The sequence below is a fragment of the Malus domestica genome, chromosome 05, assembly GCF_042453785.1.
Source record: "Malus domestica chromosome 05, GDT2T_hap1".
Classification (NCBI taxonomy): Eukaryota; Viridiplantae; Streptophyta; class Magnoliopsida; order Rosales; family Rosaceae; genus Malus; species Malus domestica.
The window spans coordinates 20776399-20796399 of record NC_091665.1 but is presented as its reverse complement, the minus strand read 5'-3'; the positions used below and the strand labels follow the sequence as shown (position 1 = coordinate 20796399).

The window sequence follows — 20001 nt, the reverse complement described above, 5'->3', positions numbered from 1 at the left end:
ATAATACCAATATTTAGAGAGAAGTTATACAAATCAATCTTTTATACCTATTAAATTAATTGTAAGCATTAAAGCGCAAAATCGATTAATTATTAAACAAAAGCACTTTATGTGTACAATGAATGCGAATTAAAATGCACTTTTAATCAATTATCAAACCTCGGTATGTAATATTTGGCTTTTGTTCTTTTGCTCTCTTGAATTAACATAAGAGAGAAGCTTGGCTCCTTAAGATTGAGGAGTCCTCCTCAAGACATCTCGTGGCCAATTCACAAAACTTCATGTTTATGATTGAAACCATTCATATTATAAATCATTCTACAAAAAGTTCATTAAACTAAAGTCATTTAGTCACTCAACTATAATAAATAATGGATGTCAGTTCGTAATAGGTTTATTAACACCGATCATTTATTTTAGGGAGTTTTAACAAAACACTATCGGTACTGTTCATCTTTAACAAAAAACCACATTTATACATTTCCCTGGTACTATTTATTATACCTTTAAAATGGCTTTTCATTAAAAATGAAGTTTTTTTGGATTTTTCGTTAGTTTTCCTTTTATTTTATATATTGCGATAATTAAACAATCTCATTTTTTTGCTCTAAACTTTTACATAAATAATATTTAAATGATGATTTATATTACGAACCGTTTTAATCATAAACATGAAGTTTTGTGAATTGGCTACGAGGATCTTGAGAAGGAGTTCCTCCTCAAGAACAAGTCTTTTCCTTGATAGAAAAGGTAATGTCACAGGGGTTCTCAGTTATGCTTCAGAGTTCTAGAATGCTGAATTTTTTTAACACTTCAACCAAATAAAATTTTGCCGATTTGCTAAAAAAAATTAAAATTAAAATTTGAATGCAGGCGGGCACAAAACAAACAAACCTCCCTTTCTCTCCTTGCCCCAAGTAAAACCACCCTCCTCCTGATTTACTGCCTTCCAAATTTATTTATTCGGAGGAAAAAATAAAATTGAAAACGAACACCCGTTCCCACATACAGCCTGTCCACACCTCTCTGTCTCTCTACATCCACATTAAATAACGTCTCTCAACTTATTCCTGAAGCGAAAGAGTAACAACAACCCAAAAACAAAAGAAAAAGGCGACTTCGAGATATTTTCTGGGTTTTTTTATTTCTTCCGACTTTTTAATTTGTTAGCTATTGCAATCCATCAAGAACACCGCCAACAATGAGCTACTACAACCAGCAGCAGCCCCCCGTTGGCGTTCCTCCACCTCAAGGTAAGCAGACTTTGCATGTTTGGTTTTTTTCTTGATTTTGTTTAGATCTGTAAAAAAAATGTCCTGATAGTTTGATTATTTTTTGAATTCTGTGACATGGGTTTTGTTCTGATTTGGTATTTCTGCCACTTTTGTTTGTGTAAATTGTAATTGGAATAGGTTATCCACCGGAAGGATATCCCAAAGACGCTTATCCGCCGCCGGGATATCCACCGCAGGGATACCCTCCACCTCAGGGGTACCCCCAAGGGTACCCTCCTCCCTACGCCCCTCAGTACGCCCAGCCTCCCCCTCAACAACAGAACAACAGCAGTGGCCTCATGGAGGGCTGGTATGTAATTTCCTTCCCTTTCTTGACCTCCTTTTTACTTTCTGTACTTCGCTTTGTAAAATTTGTGAATCTGAGTTTTGAGTCTTGACTCAGATCTGGCTTGGTCTTGTTGAGTTTTGCACCGAGTCAACTCGGTCCCTGGTTTGTTGTCCTTTAGTCAAACACATCTTACAACTCTTTTCTGAAAGAGGAAATTGGTTCGATGGTCCTGAAATTATGACTCAAATTGTAGCACTAGTCCCTGAATTAGGAATTCATTAGAATCTGTCCTTGACTTTGCCAAACTATCGAGCTTTGCTTCTTTATAACTCGTTAGATTTTCTGTCAGTACGCTCAAGTAGGAAGATATCGGATCCAAAATGGTGTTAATGTGGATGCTGGGATAAAATGTTTTTTTTGAGAAGGATGCTGGGATAAAATATTAAGAAGAAAAAATAATCTAGCTTATTTATTATTTATTAAAATAAAACTAAACAAAGAAGAAAAAAGGCTAAATTGTAGCAAAGCTTCATGATCGATATCACGAGCTTAGTTTTTCTTCTTGTACTCTACTAATAGTTTCTAATAGTTTCTCCTGCTCTCGAATTATGTTATTTGTTGCACTAGTAGTATTTTTGTTAATTCCGTCACTTGAGGGATAAAATAGGAATTTGGTAACAATCAGAAATTGAATATTTTTAATAGAAATACTTGACTCAAGGATTTAGGAGAAACTCCTTAAAAATATCTATGTGTCCTATTCACAAATTTCGTGCGATTTGAACTTCTTAAGTTTTAACTAAATTATCTTGGTTTTAGTTAATTAAATCCAACTTCTCCTCCCCCAACCCATCTTTCTCCTTGAAACTTGTGTTCACAATTCCTTTTCAAGCATCTCTGAGTAAAGATCTGTTGCAACTTGGAACTCTCCCTCTTTTAGCAATCCACTAATTAGTGGAGTTTATGCTTTCAAATCACGTAGGTTGTGGTTGGGGATCGGTTCTCGGTGGGTTGTGATTTTTTATACAAATAATAAGACAAAAATGAATAGTAATATAAAATATTGACGTAATTTAACCGTGACCACACAATCAGGAGGACATGAGAGGACACGGAAACAAGGAGGACCGACAATCCTTGTCCCATAAGTACTCCAATTTCCACTTTCTAGAAAAATGGGTTCACATGAATGGTCCTAGTCTTGGGAAAAGGATCCTCCTCAGATCATTTTCTTAGGGATCTTGTGTGACCGTTCATCGTATATCGTGTAGTCAGAAATTATTTTAAAATTTAAAATTAAATATAAATAGTACTTAACGAAAACTGATCGTACAATGTACGATGAACGGTCACGATCGCGGGATTCCTAAGATTCCTAGGAAAACGGATCCTCTTCCCTAGTCTTGGCCAGAGCCCATGGCTTTTGTTCCCAAGTTACCCTTTGTCATGGACAGGGACTTCCTTATCCTTCATGGCATTCCAAACTAATGCACGCGAGAAGGTTGAAATTCATAACATTGCGTTATTCGTCTAGAAGAATGCAGTCCATTAATTATTGTCATTTTTATCTATATATTACATAAGGGAATTGTTATTAGCACTTTAAAAATTTCATTCTACACTCCAAACTTTTTATATCAGGAAAGAAAAATACACTTGTGAAAAGTGTATAATGAGATTTTTGGAAAGCCAATAATAGTTCCTTTACATAAATCTCAGAATTTAAACTCATTCAACGATAATAATGGGATGATGATGTTTTTCGTTTGGAATGTCACAATAGCGTACTGTAGTTAAGTCCAGTATTCATGTCATCAGGGTCAAGGGTAATCCAGTCATTTAGGTAATGTTTGATGAGGGTCAAGGACAATCCAGTCATTTAGGTAATGTTTGATGATCTTGAGGTTGTACTTACGACAATAATCTTCTGGAGTACACCTATAGAATGTTGTCGTTTTTGGATAAGTACTATATTGTCTGATTATTTTTAAGGAAAACTAATGAAAATGACTCGAAAACTTTGAGTTTTAACGATTAAGAACAAAATAAAGAGTAAAGTGAATTGTACCAGGATTGATTTTTTAGTGTAAAAATATGGTTTTTCGTTAAAGTGAACAGTACCGAGAGTTTTTTTTAAAAGTTCTCTTTTTTTTAAGGTGCAGGTGCATTCCCTAATTAGTTATCCGATTTTATGAATTTTGCAGTTTGGCTGCTCTGTGCTGTTGCTGTCTGCTAGATGCTTGCTTTTGAATGGAGTTTTGGATCAAAACTATGAAGTGAAAGTGAAAGTCCATTTGATTGGATTGTGAACAAAATTTGATTCCCTGATTTGGGCTGTCAAATTCTTCTATCTGTTACATTGTGTAGTTTTTGTTTTTTTCCTTTTCGGTTTTGAACAAAATTTTATTTCCTGATTTTCATAAATAATATGAACTTCTGCTTGAATTGTTAAATGTTGCATTGGTTTATATCTTCCGTGTGCTTAATGTGTTTCTTGTTGTGATTGCTTCATGCATGTGCGGCTGATCCTAACATAATTCTCATCAATGATGGCAAAAAAAAATTTAATTTTGGGGTGTAGAGGTATTCGGTTTGAAGGTTAAAGTAGGAAGTTTAGGGAGATTTGGAAGTTCTGTACAGGAGTACGACATTGGACAACTATGGTTTTATGGCAGCTTTTAGGCTTTTGGCTTTGCTGGGTTTTATTGATGTGATGGGTTGGATTTTGCTTTTGGGATGAGAAAGAGGTGGGAGGAATATTTCCTCTGAGCTGGAGGAATGTTTCCTCTGAGCTGGAGGAATGTTTCAAGTGATGCTTTGAAAAATGCTTTTACTTTGAGGAGGCTGTCATGGAATCTCACATCAAAAGCAAGGAAATGTGTGGAATTAAATAAAAAAGGGGAGTAAGGTTTTTTATTTTTTGGGGTAATGAGAGTGCATTTCTTTTAACAGCCCAAAAAGGCCCCAATACAAAATGTTCCCAACAGCAAAATAGAAAATACATCAGCAGCCCAAAATGTAGAAGAACGTAAACCCTAACATCAAGCCATGCACCCGCACAGCCGTGCCGGTCGCAGCCACGGGTGCCGAAGAAGACGTCACCACCATAGAAACAAGTTAAAAGACAAAGAAAAGAGCAGTCATGCGAAAATAAGGACATTGTCACGCACATATTCAATCGACCAAGTGAATACAACATGATCCTGAAATCCCAGCTCCGTCGAGCCACTAATCTGCAGCCCATCAATATGCGGCTGAGATGGCTGAGGACTGAGGAGGAGGGAGCAAGGTTAGAATAAGTACAATTCAGAACATGGGAAAATGCTTTATATTCGAGTTATTTTGAGAATGAATTAGAAACATATGGATTATGATACCATATTTGCTCACCGTTCAAGCATCCATAGTGATCAGATAGTGCGTTTGTTTTCCCTCACTAGCTTTCACTATACTAGACTAGCTTTCATGAGACTAAGAGAGATTCGTCTAGACTAAACGCCTCTCTATACAGTCTTAGTGAGACAACCCTCAAAATTGAGCGGACTACTCAGACCATCTCTACCCTCCGCAAGTTTTGGGCTTTCGTTCTTGCAATCTTCAATTCCCAATGCTTCAGTGATATCATGGATGCCCAATGCTTCAGTGATCATCATGGATGCCAAGCTCTTGTGACCGCCGTGGATGCCAAGCTTCAATTCCCATCTCGGCGAGTTTTGGGCATCTTCTTCTTCAGTCTTAGTGAGACAACCCTCAAAATTGAGCGGACTACTCAGACCATCTCTACCCTCCGCAAGTTTTGGGCTTTCGTTCTTGCAATCTTCAATTCCCAATGCTTCAGTGATATCATGGATGCCCAATGCTTCAGTGATCATCATGGATGCCAAGCTCTTGTGACCGCCGTGGATGCCAAGCTTCAATTCCCATCTCGGCGAGTTTTGGGCATCTTCTTCTTCTTCTTCTTCTTCAACCTCTCCCATCATTTAGAGACATTGTTTTCACTTTTTGTTCTTCAACTTTTAATCTCTTTTACATTGGTTGTTTAGTGCCATGTCTTAAAAATTGGGAAATTCTAATGGAAAATACTCAAAATATATGGTTTTATGAAAAAGAGAGTAAATTGGGACGGTATATGGTTTGCTGTTTGCTTAAGTGTTCTTCTTCTTCTTCTTCAACCTCTCCCATCATTTAGAGACATTGTTTTCACTTTTTGTTCTTCAACTTTTAATCTCTTTTACATTGGTTGTTTAGTGCCATGTCTTAAAAATTGGGAAATTCTAATGGAAAATACTCAAAATATATGGTTTTATGAAAAAGAGAGTAAATTGGGACGGTATATGGTTTGCTGTTTGCTTAAGTGTTCTTGCAAGGAAAGTTGGTTGTATAATGTGCACTCGATTACAACAATGTTCTAGAGAACTCTACTTGTTGCACTTCAAAACCCAGGATATTGTTGAAACTCAGCTTTTTGATGGGAAAGGTTCAGAATTCAGGATTTTGACTCTTTGGTATTTGACATAAGATCTAATTTTCGCTTTCCTTTTTATTTATAGAGTGCATTTTGAGTTTTATAGACAAGAAAGTAGAAGTTTTCATTATTAAAACTAAAAACTAAAAATTTAGTTCTAACTAGTTAGGTACTGCATCAAACGTTTCACAATTATACTACTACTTAGTCCATGCCAAGCTAATCTAACATGAACCACATGCTTTTGCCCTATTTTATTCAATTTAGTTGAATGCCATCTAAAGTCAACCGAGCAAAATGGCTTGACACTAACTTAAGATGTTTGAGTATATCTTCATATTAATAATTGGAAATTTGTGATTAAGATTGTATTTGCTTCCATATTTGTACATTCCTTATAAATTATACTTGAATTTTTCAAAATGCTTTTCGTACCTTGTGAAAAAATGAAATACAAAGATAATAACACAGGAGTGCTCAAACAATAATTAGTAACATAATTAATATGACATTAACTACTTTCTCTGGCATGCTTCACAATGTTTTTTGTAATCTAAACTGTTTATTTTTCCGTCATTACTAATCATAAGTCATCCTTGTAAGAGTTCACTCAAATCGAAAATGGTTTGTTACTTGATTTTTATTGTGAAAATTTCTTTTTTTTTTATTAACAACACTATGTTTCTATTTATCACGTCACAATTAGATAACTAAATGATTTTCTATTACAATGAGTTTTTGCAAAAGCGTACTAGATCCATTGTGGATGTTCTTGCGAGAAAGGCTAGCTAGGTGTGTGGTGGACGGGCTGGGAGTTCCTATTGATGGAAGAGGGACTCTAAGTGATCACGAGCAATAGTTAAATAAGTCCCAAGTTCGAATCGCCATTCTCTCCTTCATTGAAAAAGAAAAGAAAATATTGAAAATTTAGGATGCCCTGGTTTTCATCCTATCAATTTATTTCAGTTGCATGTCATTCAAATTAACCATGTTAATGACTTGACTCAAACCTAAGATGTTTGAGTTTATTCTTGTATCTTATAATTAAAATTTTATGATTAAGATTCTATATTTACATTTCTTATTAATTCTATTAAGTTGAATGTCATTCAAATAAATCGTGTCAAATGACTTGACACTAACCTAAAATATTTGAGTTTATCCTTATATCTTATATTTGGGAATTTATGATTAAGTACATATTCCTTATCAATTCGATTCAATTGAATGTCATTCAAATTAATCATGTGAAATGGATTGACACTAACCTAAGATGTTTGAGTTTATCCTTATATCTTATAATTGGAAATTTATTATTAAGATTTCAAATTTATACATTCCTTATAAAATACATCTGAGTGTTAGCAAAAACAGAAAGAAAAAAAATTATGGTTCCTCAAAATACTTTTCATACCTTGTGAAGAAATGAAAGATAATAATAATACAAATAATAATTATCATAACGCATGGGGAATTGGCGAATTGCAGATAGTTTGTTCACTATAATGGCCAACTACATCTACGTATCAAACTCATCGTATATAAACAATTTTTGTATCTGTAAGTCGAACATATATATAAGAATCTTTCTTAACCACATGAAGACAATTATTAATTAGTAAACCAAATGCTAGTCGCTTAACATCTACTTTTTGTGATTTTATGTTTCTAGCATACAAGAAAAAGTTGAAGTTTTTATTTGAGACTAACTAGATCAGATTATTTGAAGGGACACTTTGGATGCGGTCCCTAACTACCAATGTTCTTTGACTGAAACATTTGTGATTTTTAGTTTTTGATCGAAGTTCCTGATTTAATGTAATAATGTATTTTTATGTAGGTTATCATATTTTTAAATTAAAAATGAAGTTATTTATATTAATGAGATTTCAAATAACATGCATAATTATGGGATTAAAAATATTAAAGATGAATTATACTCTTCAATATGTTGTGTGTGTACACACACACACGGGCACATTTATCAAAACTAACCAAAAATTTATTGTACCAAAACATGGGTACATTTTTCAAAAGCACAAAAAAAAGGATATTAGGCTTAATAACATTATTAAATTTCTTCTATTAAACTTGACCTTGACATGGATACATTCTCAAATCAACGAAATAGAATGTACCCATATAAGTTTAAAAAATGGATTAGAGAAAACATTGAATGAATTTTTTTTATAAAAAAATGGTTACATTTTATATTAAAAAAAGGGTACATGTATCCCAATTTTACGGTTTATATAATTTTAATAAGTAAAGCTATGAAAATGCCCTTCAAGGCAAATTGTTGACTTTTGTTGACTACCGTGTCGTGTCATGTAAGGTTTGTTTTCTTTGGCGTATTCTTGTAGTACTCATCACTATGGATGCGTGGGCGCAAACGGAATGCAATTTGGAGTTATAACGAATGAGATATTAACGTTTAAAGTTGAGGGTAAAATTGTAAATTAATAAATTCTAGAATGCTTTAGATTTTTGGACAAAAATCTGTTGGAGCCACATGTGTAGCCCAGATTAAAGAAAAATGGTGATAGGCAGTGGAGATAGGAAATTAAGGAGAGAATGAAGGAGAGATGAAGGCAAATGGGGAGAAGAGAGAGAAGTGAGTGACGAATAGGGGGAGAAAAGAAAGGAGGGGAAAGGAGAAAGGGAGAAAGCAGCGGATCAGGAGCTCTCCCCTTTGACTCGTTTTGAAACCGTGACCCGGTTCCTTGACCCAAATTTCTACACAATTCCATTGCCATTTCCGTCAATTTTTCCGACGATTCAAAGGAACCACTAACAGGAGAACAACCCATCATCATTTCCTTTTCATTTATGTCCAAGTTAGACGAGATTGGATCCATGTTTTATGAAGATCAACCCCGACGGTGCCGTGGGTTCTTTAGCGAATCGTTGTCGTTTCTGCAAGCTCTTCCGTCAACCATCACCATCTTCAGGTGTCTTTAGTGTCTAGGAACAAAGCCCAATCAACACTGTGGGCAGCGGAGCGACGGAAGGGACGAATCGAAGTTCACCCTTTTAGGGTTTCCAGAGGTTCGTGGCAAAATTTGGGCTTTTCCCGGCCAAATTGGCCTTAGTCACAGGTATGAAAGTTGTTTCACTCATTGAGATCTTTATTTCTATGAAGTTTGAGAATTTTTAAAAATAGTTGAATTTTTCGACGAGTCGGGACGGCCGACCGCCACCAGTGGCGGCACGTGGCCAGTGGACCGCCAATGCTATTTTACGATAAATCGATATATTGATCTCAAATTTGATATCCATATGATGTGATTTGATTATTATGAATCTAGTTTGATTAAGGTGCGTTACTTACTAAAAATATGAATTGACGATCCAATCGTTGGATCGTCACCAAACTTTAATATGTTGTAGTACATAATATTTGAGGATCATGGGAACTTACGGATCAGGAATCTGACGCACGGATCTTCCCAAATTGGATTTGTAAGTTCGTAAAATAAGACGTTGACCGCCACTTGAATTTGCAATTGGCGGAGCTCCAACCATTGGATCATAATGAAATTTTAGGATGATATTTTAAAAGCATAATGTGGATCCTTGGAAGTTATTGATCCGAAATCCGAGGAGCGGATCTTCTGGATTGAGTTACGTAAGGTTGTAGACCTACCAACTTTGGTCTCAAATCATTCTAGAACGTCCTTAAGGATGTGTTTACGTAAGTTATATATATTCTATTGATAAGAATTCTGAGATGTGATTTGATAATTGTTCTAGGGGCAGATAGTTCGGGACGCCTCGATATTCGTGCTAGGGAGTTGTAGCGTGAACTCCAGGTGAGTGGGCTTTTGTTTTCTATATATATGTATATATGCTTTACGATTTCCAGAAATTGTTTTTAAATGAATTTGTGAATTAAATGCCATGTCAAGGATGCATTATATCTTAGTATTTGCATTAGTATAGTTTTGCATAATATGGAATGATACTGCAGAGGCCTAGGTAAGCTTTAGGTGAGTACATTATGATGATAGTGGTTGCATTGTGTATGGTTATGCATAAATGTATTTAGAACTCATTATCCTGCACCCTCGATGTTAGTGCTCCGCCCGAGGTAAGGGCTTAACCTTCACGTAATCGTTCACCTCTCGCACCGTATGCTCACCTTGGATCCAAGGCAGGTGCCAGCTTGTCGTACAGACCACATAAGGTGGTTCCAACTCGTAGGTGACTTGTGATACTTCGCACAACCTTCACGTGATCGTAGCACTTGAGCGTATTTATTTACAGCCAGCCTGTCGTACAGACCACATTAGATGGTTTCAACTCGTTTGCAGGAATTGGTTATGAGCTATAGATTCAGCCTTATAGGTCACGTTAGATGACTCCGGCTGATATATTATTTTATATTGATTTACATCACCTGGCTTACATAGACACATACTTTGGTTTTCATTGCTTTCGAGCCTGATTTCTTTATACGTATGTATTATTATTTTTTGGGAAATTATACGGGTATTACGGTGATGGGTTATTATTTTTGGAAAGAGAAATGGTTTCAAAAAACTTTGTTTTTGCCCACTCATGTTTTCTGTTTTTCGCCCATCCAGGTTTAGCTGATGAAAGTTTGTATTAACGAGGATTCTTGACAAATTTCAGTATAGGTGGCTATCTCTGAGGGTACAATCCTTACCCACACTATTGTACTTTACTTATACTATGACATTGCGTGTGAAATGAGTTCATTCCCGCTCACAACACACTCTTGTCATTAGACACTTTTAGGTTTAAATTTGTTCATATTTTCCACATCACTATACTTTATGGCTTCGTCACTTTCCAGGTGTCGGCCATCACAGCTTGATTCGGAGTCTTAGTGAATATTCCGGGTTGGGGTGTGTCAGTACATTTTTAACAAATTGGTATATTTAAGAATGGATACATATATTTTTATAAAAATTTTATAAGTACAAACTTATTACAATTTAATTTTTTATATAGGAAATGTTTGAATTGAAAATTAATTAGGAGTTTAATAATATTTCAACATGTTTAAATGAGTCCCAATGGATACATATATTTTTATAAAAATTTTATAAGTACAAACTTATTACAATTTAATTTTTTATATAGGAAATGTTTGAATTGAAAATTAATTAGGAGTTTAATAATATTTCAACATGTTTAAATGAGTCCCAAGTTTGAAACACCATCATCCGCTGAACAAGAAAATAAAACTTGGAAACTATGGATGCCCTAATGTGTGGCAACAGATAAATAGCTCCGGACCCGCATGAGTGGCCTTTGTGTACGTGTCACTACCATATCAAAGTAGAACGGAACTTGCTTGTCACTGTTGGCCAGCAATACCTGAAACTGATTTTTCGTGTCGATCCGCAAAAATCCCAGGTGGACGCGAGAGAGCAGCAACCAACGCCTTCGCCTTCGCGCCCCGCCCGGCCGCCGCCCCCCCCGCCCGCGGGCGCCGGACCCTCTGAACTGAATTCAAATCAAATCTCAGAGCCCCTGAATATCGAATCGAAATTAAACTTGGAATCGAATTCAAACCATAATTCGGTGAATTAGACGACTATTTCTGGTAATTGTCTGTGCCTTAATCCCCTTTCCCTTCGTGTAATTTCGATTCTTATTGTCTGGATTCGTGATTTGAACAAACTTGTGATATTTGATTGGGAAATTGAATTGTATGGGGTTTCCCTTTTGAATAAGTATTGGGAATTTAGGGTTCGTTTTGTTTGTGGGATATGAAATTTCACATTCTGCTGTTGAATTTTGTTGTGGATGCTTTTAGGTTTGAATATGAATCTTATTATTTTAAAATAGAGTATTAAGTTACAAAATTATTGTTTTTATTATGTAAAATTTGGTATTTCTGGTGTCCACATTTGAGTATTGAGGAGTAGTGGGGAAACTTTACTAAACTGTGATACAGCTTCAATGTGTCAATTTTTTTAAATGTTGAATGAAACTGTTGATTTGTTTGTTTTGGCCTTCAAACAAGATACTTTACAATCGTTGCATTTCGAATGCATCAAAACAAATGTGGATCTGAAATTCAAATCCTAGATCCAAATACAAACCATGTTTGAAGGCGTTTATTGTAATACAATTTTACAGTTGCTTCTGTTTGATTATAACGTTTACTGATGTTCGTTTTTTTATTTTTGATGTGTTTTCTTATGTCAAGTTTTTTCCTTGGGTGTAGGCTCTAATATAGACCACTAAGGCTTTGCAGATTGATTCTCTGGCAGAGTTCCTCTGTGGGTGCTCCTAAGCAGAAATGGACGGCAGAAGAAGAATCAGCCCTTAAAGCTGGAGTTATTAAACATGGTGCAGGAAAATGGCGGACCATACTTAAAACATCCAGAATTTAGTGGTGTTCTGTATACTCGTTCAAATGTAGATCTTAAGGTAAGGTTTCTTTTAACACTATTTACTTGTTATCATAATACTCATGATGTTAGATATGAAGTTCACTGATGCTTTTATCAATTTTTACATTATTTTGTATCTATCGTGGGTAGGATAAGTGGAGAAATATGAGTGTCATGGCAAATGGATGGGGCTTTCGAGAGAAGGCTAAGAAAACACTTAGAACTCTATGGCTCTCAGTAATGTTGCTCAAAGCGATGATGAAAACATGGAAGCTAAGCCTATTTCAATTTCCAGTGGGACCCAGCAGATTTCTGGTCCCAGAAAATCTATTGTGAGGTTAGACAGTTTTCTTGACTTTCGAATTCATTGCCATTCTCATACTTAAATATTGCCCATCTGAAATATTCTGTTCAGTTTTGAGACAAATAAGTCTTGTGCGATTCAGCAGGTTGATTTGTTTGTTAATGTTATTCATGACATTTTGAAGGGTTTAGATTGGTTAGCTGTGTGAGATTAGTGACTTCATTTTAAAATTGGAGGACTGATTGAACTATATGAAGATATAAAAAATGGAATGGACCCAGCATTGCATCTCTCTTGTTAACATGTAGGAGATTTTGTTTGTTATACTCATTAAGATTAAGAAGTTCACTAGTTGAGTTCTCTTTTTAAATTTTTCATAATTTGAAATGCTAAATAATGGGGACAAGTAATCTTATATGTTAATTTGTAGTTTACTGTGGACTAATTATATTTTGTGGTAAACAAGTTCACTAGTTGAGTTCTCTTTTTAAATTTTTCGTAAACTGATTAAGGTAAATATATTTTGTGGTCTAATAAACGTTGTGTCCTATATATTTAGCTTTATGGTCTTTTGGTGTTAGATTATGTGCTTTTTGTGGAACAAACAATTAAAGACTTCTTAATGTGCATGGAGTTGTTATTTTCATGCACTTACAAACAAGTTGGATTTAAAGGGTCAGAATTGTTGCATGCAATGTGGTTTTTGATTGTTGTTCGGTAATTAATCAAATGATGTGCACATACATAAAAAGGTTAGGTTTTCCGAGGTTTGTCATCATATTGGAATGGGTACTCCAAAAACAAGGATCATATGGGAATATGCTGCATGCCTAGCAGTATATAACACTTCTAAAATAGTTGTGGATTTGTTCAAACTAAAGTATTCTTAGATGAGGGTGGTTGGCTTAGTTGTGTTTTTTGGAGTACTAGAAAGTTCAATAATGGGGCCAAAGGGGTATGGGTGATCAAACTGCCACTTTGGGTGTGGGAGCATATGTTCACCTTAACTGGAGCTACACGTGCCACATGATAATAATAATTTTTAATAACTGTCAACTTACGCTCTACATGAAGGGAACACATTTTCATAGGTGATTGGCAACTTCATACTTGTTCTGATTGAAATTCCCTTACATGGTAATTTCCAGATTTAATTAATGAGGTTTAGAAGATAACTAATTAAACAGTCTTGCTGGTTTTTTTATCCTAGATTTTCTCTGATTTAATCATTCGAGATCTGATTGATCACTTGATAAATTGCACTTTTCTATGGTCCATGTAGTGCCTTTTGCCTCGGTTTTGGCAATCTGGTCACTGCTTAACATTCCATTTGTACGAGTGCAGGTAGGTTCTTCTCTTATGCTCTCTAAATTCAATAAAAATAGTTTTGCGTGATGTATTTCCTGTAAATCTCCCGAACTTTTTCTTTATTTGAATAAAATCGGTATCTGGACATCTTGAATTAAAAATAATTTTATGTTTTGAGTCATACATTATCTTCCTGTTAGGTTTTTGGCTCAAAATTAGGATGATGCAATAAATTAGGTTTCTATTACCTATTTGGTTTTGGTGTCCTATTTGGGTTTGGTTTTGACTTCTTAGTTAGTTTCCTTGGTGGAGAGATTTTGTTAATTACCTATTTGATTAGGATTTGAATTTATTACCTATTTGAAGAGCTCGCACTTGGTGCGATGGCAAGTGCCTTCGCCCATGAGCGGTAGGTCTCGGGTTCGAGACTTGGGAGCAGCCTCTCCTTAAATGGGGATAAGGCTAGCTGACATTCACCTCTCCCAGACCCTGCGTAAAGCGGGAGCCTTGTGCACTGGGTACGACCTTTTTTTTTAGGATTCTTATTGTAACCTAAGTCCTATGCACTATAAATAGGACCTTAGGGTTAGTGTATTTAGTGTGGCTCATTTGTTTGACAAATTTGGTGAGAGTCAATTTGTGAGTTTGTGAGTTCGAGGGCAATTTGGGAGAATCTTCTCTGTTGGTTTTGGGTTCTCTACTCGTTTGGTTTAGGGTTTGTAATTTGTGGGATTTGGGTTGTGAGAGTTTAAACACTCTTTTGTAATCTCCATTTGTTTAGTGAAATTCCTCGCTGTGCTTTGCTCGTGGACGTAGGCTTTACGCCGAACCACGTAAATCTCTTGTGTTAGTTTGAGATTGTTTGTTTTAGCTTTCACCTACGACGTTGATATTGGTACTTTGTTAGAATTCGCTTCCGTTTGCGCATAAAAGTACAACACTTCCTTGGTTTTCCTGCTTTTCTCGGTCCACCTTTCCTCTTTATACCTAGTTGTCTCCCTCCCCTTCGTGTTTTCATTGTTGGATTTGGTGAGAAGGCCAAAAAACAAAGTTGGGAGAGAACACAGTGCTCTTGCTTTGGGGTGAAGGATGCAGAGGTCCAAATCGGTATTTTTCTTTTCCATGCATTCGATTCTCTCTTTCCTTCTATTGCCTACCCCACTTCTCCTCCTCCCCTCCCCCTTATTGGATTTTCTATTACGGTTTAGGGCTTTAAGATAAGCATTTCAGTCCAATCTCAGCTTCTGTACTGGTTCCATGATATAGGTTTAAAGGGGGCTTAACCTGCTGGTTTCTGATACAATCGGTTTATTCTTATGTTTTTAACTTGTTTCGTGGTCCCATTTTTCATGTTGACACCTATACAACAACAACAACAACAAAGCCTTTTCCCACTAAGTGGGGTCGGCTATATGAATCCTAGAATGCCATTGCGCTCAGTTTTGTGTCATGTCCTCCGTTAGATCCAAGTACTCTAAGTCTTTTCTCAGGGTCTCTTCCAAAGTTTTCCTAGGTCTTCCTCTATCCCTTCGGCCCTGAACCTCTGTCCCGTAGTCACATCTTCGAACCGGAGTGTCAGTAGGCCTTCTTTGCACATGTCCAAACCACCGTAACCGATTTTCTCTCCTCTTTCCTTCAATTTCGGCTACTCCTACTTTACCTCGGATATCCTCATTCCTAATCTTATCCTTTCTCATGTGCCCACACATCCAACGAAGCATCCTCATCTCCACTACACCTACGTGTTAATGCTTCACCGCCCAACATTCTGTGCCATACAGCATCGCCGGCCTTATTGCCGTCCTATAAAATTTTCCCTTGAGCTTCAGTGGCCTACGACGGTCACACAACACGCCGGATGCACTCTTCCACTTCATCCATCCAGCTTGTACTCTTCCATTTCATGTTGACACCTATAATTGGATTTATTTTTTACATGGTAGTACAATGATTTACTGAGATTTTCACCTTAGTTTTTCTTAGATTTGGTAGATAAAAAAAAAGGGCTTTATATTGACGGTTTATTGTTCCCCAAACTTTGAATGCAGTGAAGATATTGGTGATTTTTATTTTTTTTTGTCAAAAGAAGATATTGGTGATTGAATTGTGTAAAATTCTAATTTATTCCATGTATTAAAGGTTTATTGAAATCATCATATGTGAGCCACCCATATCTTCTTATTTGATACCATACTCTACCAAACCAACTTTTACATATGTAAATGAAGCATTATGAAATGATTTATGATTCACAGCTTCAAGAGAGTTTGGCTATGGCTTGAGAATCTTTGATCACATTGGACAAAAAATGGAAAAGTAATGTCATATTCTGCTTATAAATATGATTTATATTTGGTTATCTCTGATATTAAATATGGATATTGATGAAAATATTTACAATGTAAAAGTAGTGTTGATGGAAATCAAGAAAATATTGATATCTGCGGAAGTTGGATGGAAATTTTGAATGAAGTGTACTGTGTAAGAAAAAAAAACAGCCTTTTTATCTAATGCTGATTCTTGGTAGAAGGAGAAATATCGAGGATATTATGATACTTAATGCTTGCTGGTACTTGGATATATAATTTACTTAGAAATACTGTCTTGTTCATGTGCTTCAATTGGGATTTTCATTTAAAAAAAAAGAAAGGACACTAGTTGAAGCCATGATATTCCTCAAGAGATGTTAACCCTGGAATTGAATATGATTAGAGTTGTTGGAGTTTGATTTTATTTCTAGTTTGGGTTTTTGTTTTGATAGGTAAAGCGCAGATTCAGGTGCACCTACTCCAGCGTTTTATGAAAAAAGAAGAAATTCATCAACGTATCCTTTTGAGGGGAGACAATGGCGTCTCCTTTTGAGGGAAGACAATGGCGTCTCCTTTTGAGGGAAGACATGGCGTCCCTAAAATTTGACAATGATGAGGCTATCCTGATGAAAGCCCAAATTGATTTGGAGCTTGCGAAGATGAGGACTATGACCCCCGAAGAAGCTGCTTTAGCTGCTGCTCAAGCAGTGAAAGATGAAGAAGCTGCCATTGCTGAAGCCGAAGAGGCAGCCAGGGAGACTGAGGCTGCTGAAGCTGATGCAGAAGCAGCACAAGCTTTTGCAGATGCAGCTATGAAGACACTAAAGGAAGAAATGCTGCGAAGATGGTAAAGTTCACATAGCATATTATCTTTTTTACAGTGAATTTATTGTCTTGTCTTGAGTTGAAATGCTTAAGTTGTGAGTTTATAATCTTGGCTTGAGTTTATGCTTGCTTTTGGCAAAAAGACAAGGCTTTTTAGCCAAAATGGTCCCTAAAATTTACATAACTCATTACTTTGGTTCCTGAGATTTGAAATCAATAGAAGTGGTCTTAGAGTTTGTCCACCGTCAATCATTTTGGTCATTCCTTGAAAAATTATGTTAAATAAGGACCAAAATGACAAAAATACCCTCAATTTAATAAACAATGGGCATTTTGGTCATTCCATGAAAAATTATGTTAAATAAGGACCAAATGACTAAAATACGCTCAATTTAATAAACAATGGGCCAAAATGATTTGACAAAATTTGAGGGTATTTTTGTCATTTTATCTTTATTTAATGGAGATTTTTCAAGCAATGACCAAAATGATTGGTGGTGGACAAACTCAGGGACCACCTCTATTGATTTCAAATCTTAGGGACCAAATTGAGGAGTTACGCAAATTTCAGGAACAATTTTGGATAAAAAGCCAATAGACGGTAATTATTCTCCACAATTGAAAATTGCGTGTGCAACCTGGGCCGAATGCAAGATAACATGATGACTATACATTACTTGGTTTTTCTTTTTCCCCTGAATTCAACATCTGCTTGGTTCTCTCTCTCAACCAATTCAGTCTCCTTCCTTGCACAAAACCTCTCTCTTCGTAACTGCACTCCAACCAACAAAGATATTGTGTATTTGTAGATGCTTGTAATATATATGTGTGTGTGTGAAGCGCGTAATGTAACTTTGTTGTTGGACTCGAGTATGTATCTGGCTGTTGTTCTAGTTCAGCATTTATTTTTTTGTTTAATGATTATAATGAAGCCACACATGCCCACAACATTTTCTCTCCATCGTTATTAGTCTAAACAGGGTTTACGGTAATTGGATTGTAACTTTGTCTCATTATCTCTACCAAGCTTTTGAATTTGATTTTACTTTCCTGTCAATATATGCCAGATGAATCGTCCCTGATTGAAGTTCGAAACATGAAAGAGCAATGAACCAGAAGTTTCTTGGGACCGGCGCATGTTTCATTGTAATTGTAAATTATGTTATCAAATTCACCTACACAGAGATGGGTGATTTGTATTTTGATTAGTTTCATTGTAGGAAGGTAGGTATTGAGACCCGTCTGGTTCATGGCAGTTGTTCATTTCCTTTTGCAAACCATAAATCTGCATTGTAACGCAGAAAATTAGGACTCACAGTGGGATAGAAAAGTTTTTTGTAATTGTCTTGTTATTTTTTCTTTACCTTGTTTTTCTTGGCCTTAAAGAACGGAGGAGGCGGCTATCACTTTTATCTTCGAAGGTGACTCTTGCGCCGCCCTGCTCTCCGCCCGTTTAGAGCGGGGTCTTCCCTACTAACTCGAGGGCTTAGGGCATGCTGTCATTGGTTGGGTTAGTTCATTCATATAGCAACAAGATGTATATGCTTCTGGATCGTAGTGTTTAGTCTGATTCAATGATATAGTTTTTGCCCCCACCGTTTTGAGCTTATATTTATGTTATTATGACGATTGCCGGCAATACAGTTGGAATATCGCAACGGTTCCGAATACTGACCTTAGTTTTTCTCCCGACAACAAAGACAGAGACTACAATTTAAAAATTTTCAAAATTCTTTGTTAAAAAAACAAGAAATTCAAAATTCTAATTTTACGGATTTCTCCCCAAGGAACTCAAAATTCCAATTGAATATCATATTAAAATGGCGAATAAATTTTTTTTTGTTTTGTTTTTTTGGTTGACAACTGGGCATGGCCCTGAAAGAAAAAGAAAGATTACAATACAAGATCACGACGAGGTCATGAAACTTCAGCTATATCTGCAATTGGTAACCAATGACAAGAATGAGGAGCTTGCTCAGAAAACTCTGAACCTAAACTGCATGACAAACCTAAATGAGCCAAATCATTAGCAACAAAATTCTTTTTACGATAGATATGATGAATTTCACCAAACCAGTGTTGGTGCATAAGGGTACAACAATTCAATACTAAACTTCCTAGGGGGGTGATTATCCACTTTTGCATTTGAAATTGCAAGAGCAAAATCTGATTCTACCATAATCTTCTTAATTTCATTATTCCATGCAAGTTGCAACCCAATAAAAAGAGTAAACTGTCGGTTTACCCCCTGAACTTTCACCTCACTTTCGATTTCCCCCCTGAACTTTTCCATTGGAAAATTAAGGACTCAAACTAATTTTTTTAGCCAATTTGCCCCCTACCGTTAGCTTTTCATATATTCCATCCATATTTCCGTTAAGTGAGACCATATGCACAACATGTGAGGGTAGTTAAGTTATTTCACTCTTAAAAATGATTAAAAACTGAAAATAATAAAAAAAGCAAAACTTTCCCTCTATTTTTTCCCGCTAATTCCTATCCTCGATTTTATTTTTCCCTCTCATTCCTATGCATGAGAAATGACATATGGTGTTATTGTCTACCATTTTTATTTTCTCTAACAAATTAATAATTTGACAAATGCTAATGGTGCTATTGTCTCCAAAGCAGTGCATTAATATAAGAAACCCTAGTCTTTTTTATGGACATGTTTCTTATATTAATGCACTTCTTTGGAGACAATAACACCATGAGCATTTGTCAAATTATTAATTTGTTAGAGAAAATAAAAATGGTAGTACATGCTTAAAAAAAAAGATTAACTTAGGTACTTATGAAGACAATAACACCATATGTTATTTCTCATGCATAGGAATGAGAGGGAAAATTAAAATT

The 20001-nt window shown here is 35.8% G+C and overlaps 2 protein-coding genes across 8 annotated transcripts; both read left to right on the top strand.

Moving 5' to 3' along the window:
• The first annotated feature begins 852 nt into the window (after positions 1-852).
• Positions 853-4016, top strand: LOC103420000 (cysteine-rich and transmembrane domain-containing protein WIH2-like). Its single transcript, XM_008358077.4, has 3 exons — positions 853-1253; positions 1413-1584; positions 3768-4016. The coding sequence occupies exons 1-3, from the start codon at positions 1202-1204 to the stop codon at positions 3811-3813; spliced, it is 270 nt and encodes an 89-aa protein (XP_008356299.1). The 5' UTR covers positions 853-1201; the 3' UTR covers positions 3814-4016.
• Positions 4017-11274: 7258 nt separating this feature from the next.
• Positions 11275-18741, top strand: LOC103419999 (telomere repeat-binding factor 1-like). Of its 7 annotated transcripts, XM_070822355.1 has the most exons (7): positions 11276-11603; positions 12231-12436; positions 12550-12736; positions 13986-14047; positions 16267-16327; positions 16420-17167; positions 18213-18741. In XM_070822355.1, coding segments are annotated over exons 6-7 (312 nt in total). In that variant the 5' UTR covers positions 11276-11603; positions 12231-12436; positions 12550-12736; positions 13986-14047; positions 16267-16327; positions 16420-16856; the 3' UTR covers positions 18214-18741. The 7 variants fall into 7 exon arrangements, with proteins under 7 accessions (XP_070678459.1, XP_070678456.1, XP_070678455.1 ...); XM_070822358.1 differs by lacking the exon at positions 16267-16327 and having other exon boundaries at positions 11275-11603; positions 16773-17167; XM_070822354.1 differs by lacking the exon at positions 13986-14047.
• The last annotated feature ends 1260 nt before the right edge of the window (positions 18742-20001 follow it).